At 39.8% G+C, this 15,207-nt stretch overlaps 1 protein-coding gene across 2 annotated transcripts in view; it reads right to left on the reverse strand.

Annotated features, from left to right (window-relative positions):
- Positions 1-637: 637 nt before the first annotated feature.
- The window catches only part of LOC115213807 (ubiquitin carboxyl-terminal hydrolase), a 75,733-nt gene continuing 61,163 nt past the window's right edge, over positions 638-15,207 (reverse strand). The window contains exons 8-10 of one of the 2 annotated variants that reach the window (XR_004999988.1): positions 4,633-4,691; positions 2,854-3,596; positions 638-2,817 (exon numbers count right to left, since the gene is read on the reverse strand). Coding sequence is in view for 1 of the 2 variants with exons in the window: in XM_029782677.2 (XP_029638537.1) it covers positions 3,513-3,596; positions 4,633-4,691 (143 nt within the window). In the remaining variant the exon portion in view is untranslated. Of the gene's footprint in view, positions 3,597-4,632; positions 4,692-15,207 lie in introns of both variants that reach the window. The other variant, XM_029782677.2, reaches the window with a different exon arrangement.

Raw genomic sequence — 15,207 nt, forward strand, 5'->3', positions numbered from 1 at the left:
CAAACCCCCAAAAAACAAATGTTTTACCTTGTAGTTGTGCTTCACTTGTTCAATAATTCACGACGGTGTACAGCGTTGTGACTCCTAGCAGTGCAAAGAAAACACTGACCAACGCATGCGCAGGGAAGCAAACTTCTTACCACACAACTACGCTTGTGCCTATTTTAAACCAGATGTAAAAGGCAATAAAAAAAAAGGCGTACCTGTGTGGTATGAAACTTGCTTCCCAACCACATGGTTCCGGGTTCAGTCCCACTACGTGGCACCTTGGGCAAGTGTATTCTACTGCAGCCTCGGGTCGACCAAAGCGTTGTGAGCGGATTTGGTAGATGGAAACTGAAAGAAGCTCGTCGTATATATATACATATATATATTTGTGTGGCTTTGTGTCTGTCCCCCACCATCGTTTGACAACCGATGTCCGTGTTTACGTCCCCGTAACTTAGTGGATCGGCAAAAGAGGACTTTAGAATAAGTACCAGGTTTACAAAGAAATCTTGGGGCTGACTTCTTTAAAAATCCCTTTAAGGCGGTGCTCCAGCATGGCTGCAGTCAAATGAGTGAAACAAATAAAAGAATATATATTGCTCTCCATTCTCTTTTCCTGCCATGAGAATAAATAAATACAAAGATACAGTAGTAGCCAGAAGCAAAATGCTTTATTTACCAAAAGAAGAAAAAAATATATATATATTTGTTTTAGAATATATATATGCTTGGAATTATATCTCACATACATTTGTGAAAGCCTGAAGTTAGCAACAGACGTTGAGAAACCATAGCTGGAATTTACAAAATAGGATTTGGAATGGCAGGGAGACAGCAGACAGAACAAGAATTATGTTGTGGACAATGGCATTTTGGAAGTGGTCACACGGTGGGGGTCAAATCGAAGCAGTAGCCAGTCAATGTGGGAGGAGTGGCCAATCAGGCAGGTAGTGGGAGTGGCCGGACAACGTCGAGGTGGTGGCTGGTCAGAGCAGGGAGAGTAGCTGGTCAGCCAGGGAGGTGGGGATGGAGTGGCCAATAAGGGATTAGCGGTGGGAAGGAGGAGACAGGAATATATAAATATATATATTTTTACTTTAAAAAAAAAATGCAATTCTGGCAAGGGAGGCAACTTGAGGTAAGAAAATCTGGTGATAGAATTAAACGATCAGGGAGGGTGTCGTATTTATCCAACCTTTGTTCCACTTCCAAAGAAATAAGGTGGCTTGATGGGTGTGGTTGGGGTATGTCATTGTAAGAATCTCGCAGTGGCAATATCATCCCCAGATACCACAATCACAAAACTAGCCCTTATTTTTCTTTCATACACATTTTATTCCTAATACTGACAATACCAAACGTTTTGGAAGATGGGCACAGTGGATGAAATCGACCTTAGTATTTTGTTGGTACTTTATTTTATAGACCGAGAAAAGATAAAATGCAAAGTTGAACATGGCAGGATTTGAGTGTAAAACATTTAGTTCAACTCTCTGCCAACGCTAACATTCCACCAATTGTAATCATGGAAAAAGTTAATTAGGAATAAGGGTAATTATTGAAGAAGAGAAAAAGCAATTATCTTTTTATTTAATGAACCACTCTCAATCTACCATCACCACACCATAAACACTTATTTTATCAAGTCCCAGAGGAATGAAAGGTAAAGTTGACCTTGGCAGGATTTGAACTTAGAATCAAGAATGATGACTGGAGGGGGTTTCAAATACTATACTGTACTTTTAAGTCCAATATTAAACTGCTTCAGCCATTTAAAATATCTTTGTGTAGTAGTATCTGTGGTGATAGAAATATGACTAATAATAATAATAGTGTCTGATTGAGGCACAAGGCCAGCAATTTTGCGGAGAGGGAATTAGTTGATACCAACCTCAGTAGACATCTGGTATTTATCAACTCTGAAAGGATAAAGCCAAAGTTGCCCTTGGCAAGATTTGAACTTTGAACACAATAATAATAGGAACAAAGCTAAAAATTTAGGGAGAGTACACAGTTGGTTCAATCACCACTTCCATACCCACTATACTAGATAGTACCCTGGTTATACTTTAATCCTAGAAGGATGAAATCAAACTGAACTCAATGTTAAAGGATGTAATTATATACCATTGGACATTATGTCTTAATAAATGCATAAGGAGAACAGGGAATCATAGATGTAATGACTAGTGTATCCTGGATCCTTTCTAAGCAGACAGACAGACCAGCCAACCCATGACTCTCCAACATCGGACTAGACAGAGAGACTGACCAATCCTCGGCTCTCCATCCTCCTAACTAGACAGAAACAAATAGACCAATCCATGACTCTCTGATCTGATTAGACAGAAAGACAGATCAATCCTTGACTCTCTGATCACCTGATTAGACAGAAAGACAAACCAATCCTTGACTCTCTGATCGCCTAATTAGACAGAAAGACCAATCCTTGACTCTCCACTCTAGCCAGACTAATCCTTAGCTCTCCACTTTCTTCCCAAAATAGACAGACAGCAAGACCAGCCCATGACTCTCCAACATCCTGACTAGCAAGACAGACCAATCCATGACTCTCCAACATCATAACTAGACAGAGAGACAGACCACTCTGTCTCTCCACTCACCTAATTAGACAGACAGACAGATCAATCTTTGATGCTCCACTCACCTAATTAGACAGACAGACCAATCTTTAACTATCCACTCTAATTCGACAGCCAGACAAATCCTTGACTCTCCACACTTCAAAATAGACAGACAGCAAGTCCAACCCATAACTTTCCACTCTCCTATCTAGACAGGCAGACCAACATGTTGCTCTCCAACATCCTTTCTAGTAAGACAGACCAGCCTGTGACTCACCACCCTCCTTTCTGGATAGGCAGACTGACAGGCCGGCCAACCAATCCTTGACCCTCTCCTTTGAAGATAGCTAGACAGACAGATCTGACATTAAGTTACATGCAAACAAGCCAAATAAACTAATAAATTATTGCACCATAGCAACCATAGCTGCTGCAATTATATATATGTATGTATATGTGCAGATTGTGCAATGCATGTGTATGTATACATATGCATGCATGTATACATACACACATTGCCACAACAATACTTTTTGTGTGTTCATATATATATATATACACACACATACACACACATATATATACATGGACACAGACACATATATATTGCCACAACGATACTTTTTAGCCAGTCACTATCTTCGTTAAACGTTTAACAGCTGCGTGTTTAACCCTTGCCTCAGTGCTGGGTACCACTGCTGCATGGTGACTGATGATGAAAGTGCCCTTAATTTGATATATCCATGAGGAGATTTTCATCGATGCGGACAGTGGTGAGTTCACAGGACAAAGGAAGAATTTGTAATTAAAGAAAATAAATAAAAATAAACGGGGGGAAAAAGGAGAAAAAAAAAACAATATTTTTATTATAAATGGACTGCCAGAAAAAAGAGAAAAAAAAATATGGATTGTTCTGTACTGAGCTGTACTTGAGGGATTTCAATCCTCAGCAAGAGCCATCACGCTGAAGTCCATTTCCTCGGGGTCCCTAGCCATAAACTTCTTCACCATAGCTGCAGCAGACTGAAAGAGAACAGCATAGAGTTTAATTAAAAACACCAATTAAGGAGGAGCTGGGTGAAGAATAGAAAGTAGTGGTTTATAAATGATGCATGTGTGTATGTATACATGTGCATTTAAATATATATACACATACATATACCTATATTATATATTATAATAAGAGATACATACACATATATACACACACACATACACACCGATCTATCTATGTGTGTGTGTGGAGGTGCAATGGCCCAGTGGTTAGGGCAGCGGACTCACAGTCAGAAGGTCGCGGTTTTGATTCCCAGACCGGGTGTTGTGTATGTTTATTGAGCGAAAACACCTAAAGCTCCACGAAGCTCTGGCAGAGGGTGGTGGCGACCCCTGTTGTACTCTTTCGCCCCAAATTTCTCTCATTCTTTCTTCCTGTTTCTTGAGTAATGCTGTGATGGACTGGCATCCTGTCAGGCTGGGGGGGGGGGTAACACATATGCCATAGAAACCAGGCCCATGAGCCTGGCTAGGCTTGAAAAGGGCACATAAATAAATAATATATATATATATATATATTTTTTTTTCCGTTTTTTCCGTTTTTTGCATATGTGAATCGCAGGGTTCGTCGTATTTGGAAAATGCTACTCCGTTTTTTGCGTATGTGAATCGCAGGGTTCGTCGTATTTGGAAAATCCACTTATAGAAAATGGAAAAAACAGTCTTTGACTGCCATTTCTAATTCCTTCGGTATGCGGCGAGGCAGCCTGCTGCCCGCCCTTTAATTATTTTCACTATATATATATATATCAGTGGCGACTCCAGCACTTGAGTTGCTTGGGCCTTAGCCGGAGTATAAACTTAGTAAAGTGAATGTGTATTTGCAAGCTGATTTAATTTCAGCCAACAATAACTTCAAGTGTGTAATTGCAACCAATAACTCGGGTTCCTTTTATTGAGCCTGATCACAGTTCATTTATTTGCATTCAGTGTCTGGCGGTCATCTTAGAGGTGTCAAAAGAGTTAAGAAAAAACCCACAAGAAAGAGAGAGAGAGAAAGACTTACCTCTAAAAATGACTCCTTGTTGATTTCTCCATGGCAAACTGGTCCCTCTTTCCTACCATCTACAAATAAAGAAAGATAAAATGTTAAATGATACATTATATGTACATCTTTTTGCACCAGTCTGCTTGACTGACAATAGTTTCAATTCTTACTTCAAAGTCAAGTTCCCAACATATGCCACCCAGTTAAATGGAGTTTTATTCACAGGAGTGTGGCACATTGTCTAGTTCCTTTAGGGGTCGATAAAATAAATACCAGCTGAGAACTGAGTTGATGTAATCAACTTAACCCTGTCTCCAAAAGTACTGGCCTTGTGGCAAAATCTGAAACCAATATTACACATCATCAGAGAAAGAAGAATAAGATTTGCTGGACATTGCCAAAGAGCAAAGGATGAGATCACCAGTGACATTCTTCCTTGGGGTGTGAAGTATGAGTACACAAATGTTGACAGACCACATTGAACCTACAGAAGGCAACTGTGTGAGGACTCTGAGGAGACCTGCCACATGTAATAGCACACTGAACTGGAGGCAACGTGTCAAGGTGATCTGTGCAATGACTGGATGATGATCATCTTTTACCGGTTTCAGTCATTGGACTGCGGCCATGCTGGGGAATGGCTTTGAAGGGTTTAGTCAAACAAATCAGCTCCAGTACTTATTCTTTTTTAAAGACTGGTACTTATGCTACTGGCCTCTTTTTACCAAACCACTAAGTTATGTGGGACACAAACAAACCAACACTGGATGTCAATGGTGTCAGGAGACAAACACATATACATATATCTGGCTTCTTTCAATTTCAGCCTACCAAATCCATAAGGTTTTAGTTAGCCCAGGGCTATAGTAGAGGACGCTTGCTCAAGGTGCCATGCAGAGGGATTGAACTTGGAACCATGTGGTTGAGAAGCTAACTTCTTACCACACAGCCACACCTCTGCACCTATATACAAATATACTACATTTCCAACAGTAGTTATTTGAACTAGATAAGAGAGCTTAGACAAAAAAATGTGAATGCCAAAACAACACTGTAACACTGACAACACCCTAACATTGATTGCACTAACTGATGTATCAACAAACAAACTTTTACATAATACTCAACCAGCTAGACATAGTAGCCAAATCTTTCTCAAATCACATCCTGCAATTTTAACTCTTTTCATGCCCATCTACGATTGCCCCTGATCTGTGATACAAAAGGGTTGTTTTAAAGTGATATGAATTTTCAACAAAATTTCATGTTACCTCATATTCTAAATACTAATGTAATAATCCTTTCTGTTATAGGCACAAGGCCTAAAATTTGGTGTTTATGTCCCTGTTACTTAGCGATTTGGCAAAAGAGACCGATAGAATAAGTACTAGGCTTACAAAGAATAAGTCCCGGGGTAGATTTGCTCAACTAAAGGCGGTGCTCCAGCATGGCCGCAGTCAAATGACTGAAACAAGTAAAAGAGTAATGATCGAGTTATTTTACAAAATTCTTCATTGTTTCAAAAAATTTATTTAAACCAAGACTGCGTCACAACAGGAGTATGGTGGCAAAGGAGTTAAATAAGTACAGGAGCTAGATAATGTGATCAAACATGGCTCTTAAAATATGAGATATTCACGACCGGAATGACTTTGATCATAGTCCCACATGATTAAGATTGAATTAGCACTAAATAGTGACAACTACAGCCAGCTTAGGGCATAAACTGAACAAGCTACAAGTATGAGCCTCAGTCAGAACCATTCATTAGTTTAACCCAATTAACTTAACATATTAGACCTAATTATTAGCAAGATTATTATTTACACAAGAATGTAAGGTTTCATAATTTTATAATTATGCTTAAATATCCCACCTACATGCAGATAGGTTACGCATCTTGGAAGCATTTTTGCAAGTTCAACAGTAACAATTACCAAACAGAGCCCCCACAGGTTCCCAGAGCTCAGGGCCTCACCAGCTCTAAATTAGGTTTTATGATCTCTACGCCTTCTCTTTAGTGTAGGATGAATCTGTTTAACCCTTTCATTAATGTATTTATGTTGAAATACACGTCTTTTCATCATCATTACTATCATATAATATCCATGTTCTTTGCTACCATGGGTTAGAACAGTCTGATAGGATCCAAAGAACCAGAGGGCTCACCATGCTCCAATATCTGCTTTGGCATGGTTTCTACATTTGACGGTCTAATGCAAACCACTTTACAGCATGTACTGGGTGCCTTTTTTTTTTTTGTTCCACCAGCACTAGTGAAGGCACCATGCAGCTTGAAAAACTACAAACCCTGAGGCTTTATGCTAGATGAGGGGTGAACGCAGAACAGGTTTCTTGTTGTAGAGGAGATACAGGATTAATAATGAAAATAATTACAGATTAACATGGAATTCTGCTGGAAGGTTTTAATTCACATCACTTTAAAACAGGGAATTTGTAACAAAGAACTAGGGTGGGGGGAGTCTCAGGGGGGAAATTTGGTATCTAAAGGGTTAATTGGTACAAAGTGATACAAAGATAACAAAGCATGGTTTTTAGAGCAGAACACATCAGCATACTGACATTCACGCCACTTCAGAGAAAGTTAACTACCAATGGAAAATAAATATTATTCTGAACAAGGAAGCAAGCAAGATTAGTTATCAGACCGGATTTAGTAGAAGTAGGATCTCAGAAACACAGGGTAACTTTCAAGGTCTTTTCTTCTTTTTAATAATAAAGAGATAGGATTCAGTTTAAATTTGGCTGCTATTTTAAAAAAAGTTGATTGACTAAGTAGAAGCTGATAGTTCAAGTAGAGGTGTCACTGAACCATCAAATGCACTGAAAATATAGAGTACCATAGCTTATTAAACAATCCCATACTTACCACTAACAAAGGGTGTGTAGGGGGTGGAGAGAAAGGGGAGGTGTGTGTGTGTGTAAAAATTGCCAAAAACATATTTGTATATGTATTAAACACCTACATATACACACACCATTTTTCTAATAACAGAATAATAACTTGCTTCCAAACAACGAACTTAATGGTGTGCAAATAGCAACAACTACAGGAAGATTCCTTTTGTACTCTGTACACAGGAGCACTGCAAACCCATGGGGGGGTGAGAAAAGAGGAGAGAATATTTGAAAAGTAAGCAGAAAGTGGCTAGAGATAAGTTAAATTTCACCACAACCACCACCGATATTAACAATAATTATCTTTTCTATTATAAACACAAGGAAGGCCTCGAATTTTGGTGAGGAAAAGTAGTTGATCACATCGACCCTAGCATTTAACTGGTACTTATTTCATTTATACTCAAAGGATGAAAGACAAAGTTGACCTCAGCAAAATTTGAACCGAGAATGTAAAGACAGACAAAATGCCACTAAGCATTTTGTAGGGCATGGTAACAATTTTGCCAGCAATTTCAAAGGGGAGTGGAGTAAGTTAGTTATTTTAACCCCAATGCTTGACTGGTACTTTATCAATCTCCAGAAGGATAAAAGGTAAACCCCAGAAGGATAAAAGGTAAAGTTGTCCCCAAGATGATTTTAACCCCAAATACAGAGCCAGAACAAATAATGAAAATAATGTTTTCTGACCGAGACACAGGGCCTGCAATGTTGAGTAAAAAATGGATCAAATCAACCCTGAAAGGATGAAAAACAGCACTGCTCTTGGCAAGATTTGAACACTTAATGTAAAGAACCAGAACAAATATTAAATAACAATGATCCAATAACAACAAAAAACAAAAATAATGGTTTCAAAGAGGTTAAGTAATACCCACACACATCTTCAGTACATGACTGGTACTATATTTTATCAACCTTGAAGAGATGAAAGACAAAGCTGACCTCAGTGGGATTCAAAATCTTTTGTAAAGAGCCAGAACAAATACTAAATAATAATAATAATAATAATACTTTCTACTAAAGGCACAAGGCCTGAAATTTGGTGGGAGGGAACTAGTTGATTAAATCGATCTCAGAGTTTCATTGGTACTTAATTTATCAACCCCAAAAGGGTGAGAGACAAAGTCGATCTCAGCAGAATTTGAACTCAACACATAGCAACAGGCGAAATACTGCTAAGCATTTCATCCAGTGTGCTAACGATTCTGCCAGATCACCACCTTGATGATAATAATAATAATAATAATAATAATAATATCCTTTCGACTAGAGGCATAAAGCTTAAATTTTTTTTTGGAGTGGAGTGTTAGTTGATTACGTTGACCTCAATACTCAACTGGTACTTATTTCACCAATCCTGAAATAATGAAAAGCCAAGTTAAGTGTAGCTGAATTTGAACTCAGATTGTAAAGGCAGACAAAATGCTGCTATGTATTTCGTCCAATGTGCTAATGACTGTGCCAGTCGGTTGCCTTTATAATAATTCTAATATCAATTATCATTTCTCATATTGGAACAAGGCCAGCAATTTTGAAGGGAGAGCATTAGCTGATTACACTGACCCCATTGTTCAACTGGTAGTTAATTTTTCAACCCTGGAAAGGATGAAAAGCAAAGTCAACCTTAGTGGAATTTGAACTCAGAATGTAAAACCAGAAATTCCACAAAGCATTCTATCCAGCTTGCTAACAATTCTACCAGCTCACCACCTTAATAATAATAAAAAAGTTAGATATATTTATCCAGGTAATATAAGTAAAGATAAAAACCATTAAAAAAAATGTATAAAGAAAATGAACTGGCATTTAATTTTTTTTATTTATTTCATTTTAACATCAAAGAGAAATACGGAGTTTTGTTAGATTAACACTAAGACTACTACTACTACTACTAATGTCTGCTAATATAAGGACGACGACCACCACCACCGTTACTGCTGTGCAAGACATTTAAGATCAGTTGCTAGGAAATTAACTTGGTTATTTACACAAATATAATAAAAAGTGTCGGTAGGTGGTGGCCACCCTGACAAACAGGAGTTTATAGGAAAAAAATCTTTTTTGAATAAAACAAAAACAAAAAAAAAAAAGATCAAGATTCCTTAACTTAAAGCTGATTTATTTTATTATTTTTATTATGATCATTATTATTATTATTGCTATCAAAGAGTTTTTGAAGCTTCTTTTCTTCCCCGCAATCTAAATACAAAACTTGGTGCATGCAGAAAAAGCATTTCAAAATGTCATCAGATTTCACAATAGAAAGCTAAGTTAGGAGCAAAATGGGTGAGAGAGATGAAGGCGAAAACCTGGGGGGAGGGGTTAGAGTCAACACCTACGTCTCTCACCTATGAAACTACCATAATAGTACCCAGTATACAGTATGCTACTCAAACAGGGTACTTTTCCCTTGGCCATGTTGCTTTATATTCGCAATCAGTGATTATTACATTCAGCCTATTTCTCTCTAAAGGTGCAAGTAAAGTATGGCTGTGTGGTTAAGAGAGTTCGCTCTGCAATCTCATGATGATTTTGGGTTCAGTTTTACTGCACAGTAACTGGGCTGGCCAACACTTTGTGAATGAATTTGGTAGAGGAAAACCATAGGAAACCCATTGCATATGTATGTATGCATGTATGTGTGTGTATGTGTGTATATGTGCACTTATTTGTGTGTGTGTATGTGCACGTGCGCCTGTGTGTGTGCGCGCACCTCTGTGAGTGTGCATGTGTATGCCTATGTGTGCGCATGTGCCTGTGTGTGTGTGTGTGTGTGTGTGTAAGTATTTGCCACTAAGTGTTGTGCCTGAGCACACGTTTTCCTATGCTTGTGCTTGCCTGAGTTTCTGTGTCTGCTTACGCAATGTATGGCCACCCTTCCAGCTGTCTCAGAGTCAGGACACAAACTTTTACAAAACACAAATTAATTTCTCAAGTGCCACAAAGATTACTAACAATTTGCAACCTGTCATTTGACTCCCACATCAGACATTCAGTATATCAAACAAACTGACACCCACCCTCACCAACACACACACTTCATCAACATTTAACCCTTTAGCATATAAATCGGCCATATCTGGCCAAGATATTCTATTTGTTTTATTGCTCAAACAGGTCTGATTGAGCCTCTCACACCTACCCTACAACATCACCCTAAAAATAATGATCTCATCATCAGAATCTCAAAGCTATGAGCTATAATGCATGATTAATTCAAAACAACCTGATTAAATAAGCATAATATTTCAGAGTAATTTGACTGCTAAAGGGTTAACATCCACTTTTCCATGTTTGCATGGGTTAGATGGAGTTTACTGAAGCAGACTTTCTACAGCTAGATGCCCTCCTGTCATCCAGCCTCACCCATTTCCAAGCATGTACATATAATTCTAATTCTATAGTTCATCTTAATTATATATCGTTGTCTCATGTCTTGTGTTAAATATATATTTAATCTTAAAGCTTGCCCCTAATTTTATTTTATTTTATCGATCAGTCTCACGCCTCGTAGATATAGAATAAATGTATTTATAATTTATAGCTCCTTATCGTCCACGCTTCTCCCATAGGTTAGGCAAAATTTAGGTATTTATTTATAGCTACTAATAACTATTTCTCTCCCAAGGAAGGAAGAAATGGCTGCCGGCCGATTCTTGGTGGGCCACGACCCCCCCGTTCCTCTTCAATTGTCTTATATCTCTTTCGATCGCCATTCGCCCCCCCCCTTTCTCCGCCACCCTATATGCATATAAACCAGCGACTGATTTCAACGGCCTCACTTGAATTCAGACTGGTATCCGACTCCCTACGAAAATACGAAATACGAAATATGAATCCAAGCTAAGCAATCTATATTTAATTTCAACCCGTGTACCTACTTAACTATCTGCAACTGATCTGATCTTTTAGTTAGCCCTGTTTTATCTCTATTAGTATTATTGTTATGACTTGTGAAATTTAGCCTCACGCCTTGTGTCTTTTTTTTTATATGTACATATAATTCTAATTCTATAGTTCATCTTAATTATATATCGTTGTCTCATGTCTTGTGTTATAAAATATATTAATCTTAAAGCTTGCCCCTAATTTTATTTTATTTTATCGATCAGTCTCACGCCTCGTAGATATAGAATAAATGTATTTATAATTTATAGCTCCTTATCGTCCACGCTTCTCCCATAGGTTAGGCAAAATTTAGTTTATTTTATCGATCAGTCTCACGCCTCGTAGATATAGAATAATGTATTTATAATTTATAGCTCCTTATCGTCCACGCTTCTCCCATAGGTTAGGCAAAATTTAGGTATTTATTTATAGCTACTAATAACTATTTCTCTCCCAAGGAAGGAAGAAATGGCTGCCGGCCGATTCTTGGTGGGCCACGACCCCCCCGTTCCTCTTCAATTGTCTTATATCTCTTTCGATCGCCATTCGCCCCCCCCCTTTCTCCGCCACCCTATATGCATATAAACCAGCGACTGATTTCAACGGCCTCACTTGAATTCAGACTGGTATCCGACTCCCTACGAAAATACGAAATACGAAATATGAATCCAAGCTAAGCAATCTATATTTAATTTCAACCCGTGTACCTACTTAACTATCTGCAACTGATCTGATCTTTTAGTTAGCCCTGTTTTATCTCTATTAGTATTATTGTTATGACTTGTGAAATTTAGCCTCACGCCTTGTGTCTTTTTTTTTATATGTACATATAATTCTAATTCTATAGTTCATCTTAATTATATATCGTTGTCTCATGTCTTGTGTTAAATATATATTTAATCTTAAAGCTTGCCCCTAATTTTATTTTATTTTATCGATCAGTCTCACGCCTCGTAGATATAGAATAAATGTATTTATAATTTATAGCTCCTTATCGTCCACGCTTCTCCCATAGGTTAGGCAAAATTTAGGTATTTATTTATAGCTACTAGCCCGGTTTTCGCGGTGCACCCGCCCTCCCACCCCCACCACCGGTACAGGAAGTCCTAAATTTTTCTCATCCTTGTCTCCCTTATACACTCAAAGTCTTACGCCACCCCCACCTCCTTCCATAAAAGGTAGTGTTCAGTCATTGCAAGATATGTTTAGTGTTGTATACGAGGTTTGAACTTAAGTTCCATTGTTTGTCTATGAATACTGCCAAACGCGAGTTTTCTTTTCAGGTACATGACGCTATTAGGACCAATACCACTTCCACCCCCACCCACAGCCTCAGGGTTGGCACCCTCAACGTCGGCACACTGAAAGGCAGATCTGGCGAGATAGTTGAATTGCTTGAACGGAGGTGGGTTGATATATGCTGCATTCAAGAAGTGAGGTGGAGAGGAGGTTCTGCTAGGTTCCTCACAGGCAAAGGACAGAGGTACAAGATTTTCTGGGCTGGGAATACTGACGGAGTCGGGGGTGTGGGCATGCTTATCGCCGAAAAATGGGTAGATAAGGTAATCGAGGTAGTCAGAGTAAGTGACAGAATAATAAGATTAGATTAGTGCTCCACCATAGTTTAGCAACTATTATATCGGCCTATGCCCCTCAGCCAGGGCTACCTGATGGACAGAAAGACTGTTTCTATGACACCCTACTGCAGACCACATCATTGACGAACGACAGGGACCTTCTCTTGTGGCTGGTGACTTCAATGGGCATGTTGGACGACGTGCTGGGGGCTTCCATGGCGTGCATGGAGGCTACGGTTATGGTTCCCGCAACGAGGAGGGAACCAGGCTGCTGGAGTTCTGCGATGCGAATAGTCTTATGATTTGCAACACTAACTTCAGGAAACCGACAAGCCACCTGGTCACCTACCGATCGGGCCGGCATACTAGCCAAATCGACTACATCCTTGCCAGAAAAAGGGAAAGATGGCTGCTTATAAATGCCAAAACCTTCCAAGTGAAGAATGCACCCCACAACATAGACTGGTAGTTAGTGACTTTAGGATCAGGACTAAGAGGGCGACTAGAAGACGACCAACATGGAGAAGAAGGGTCTGGAAGCTTAAAGACCCTGCGAATGGACAGAGATTAGAGATATGTTATTTGAAGCTTTAGACGAAATGGAAGGGAGTATAGCTACGCATGGGGTAGAAGACAACTGGACGCTTCTGAGGGACAACCTGCTGAAAGCCGCTGACCAGATCTGTGGCTGGTGCAAAGTCCCCTTAAGACCCAAAATAACGTGGTGGTGGAACAATATTGTTGACAGGGCTATTAGACAAAAGAAACAGGCTTGGAAGGCCTGGAAGAACGGTGGTAGCAGGGAAGTGTATCAGTCTGCCAGAAGGGAAGCCAGGAGACAGGTCTATCTAGCCAGAGGGGAAGCAGAGAAGGAAAAATTTGCCAATGTCCTGCGTCGTGAGGATGAAAGACTTGAGGTATTTCGTGTTGCAAGACAGTGTGTGAGAGAGAATCGTGACGTGGTAGGAGAGAAATGTGTTCGCAAGGAGGACGGTTCACTTGCACTTAATGAGGGTGCAAAGAGAGAGACTTGGAGACGCCACTATGATAGGTTGCTGAATGAAGAAAATGAATGGGATAAAGAGAGTCTGCCGAATGTCGACCCAACAGAGGGACCAGCAATCCGAGTTAACAGTTCCTTAGTAGATAAGGCAATTAGAAGCATGAAAACAGGGAAAGCCCCAGGCCCATCAGGAATTACTGCAGAGATGCTCAAAATATCTGGTGGTGTCGGCTATAGCTTAGTCACCCGTATAGTTAACCAGGTGATACACGAGGGGGTCATACCCAATGACTGGTGTAGCAGCATAATAGTCAACTGCTACAAAGGTAAAGGCGACGCCCTAGAGACAAATAACTACAGGGGCATCAAGCTGCTGGATCAGGTAATGAAGGTTACGGAGAGGGTTGTAGCCGAACTAATTAGAGAGAGAGTTACCTTAGATGATATGCAGTTTGGGTTCGTGCCAGGGAAAAGTACTACTGATGCTATATTCCTGGTAAGACAGCTGCAGGAGAAATACCTAGCCAAAGATAAGCCCTTGTACCTGGCTTTTGTTGACTTGGAGAAAGCCTTTGACAGGGTCCCCCGGTCCCTTATCTGGTGGTCAATGAGGAAACTAGGGATAGAAGAATGGTTGGTGAGAGCTGTGCAAGCCATGTACAGAGACGCTGCTAGTAAGGTGAGGGTGGGCAACGAGTACAGTGAAGAATTCCGGGTAGAGGTTGGGGTCCACCAAGGTTCAGTCCTCAGTCCCCTCCTATTTATCATAGTCCTCCAGGCAATAACGGAGGAATTCAAGACAGGTTGCCCCTGGGAGCTCCTCTATGCTGATGACCTTGCTCTAATTGCTGAGTCACTATCAGAACTGGAGGAGAAGTTCCAGGTGTGGAAACAAGGATTAGAATCGAAGGGCCTTAGAATCAACCTAGCCAAAACCAAAGTTCTAATAAGTAGGAAGGTAGATCAATCACAAACGCCTTCAGGTAGATGGCCCTGCTCGATCTGTAAAAAAGGTGTAGGTAGAAACTCTATAAGATGCACCAAGTGTAAGCTATGGACACATAAGAGGTGCAGCAATGTCAAAGGAAGGCTAACTAGGAAAATAGTTTTTGTCTGTGGCAAATGCTCAGGAGCAATAAACACTGGAAATATGCAGAGACCAACTTCTGCCACGTTCCAGGGAGACAAACTAGAAGTAGTTGA

Source organism: Octopus sinensis, linkage group LG7, assembly GCF_006345805.1.
Source record: "Octopus sinensis linkage group LG7, ASM634580v1, whole genome shotgun sequence".
Lineage (NCBI taxonomy): Eukaryota > Metazoa > Mollusca > Cephalopoda > Octopoda > Octopodidae > Octopus > Octopus sinensis.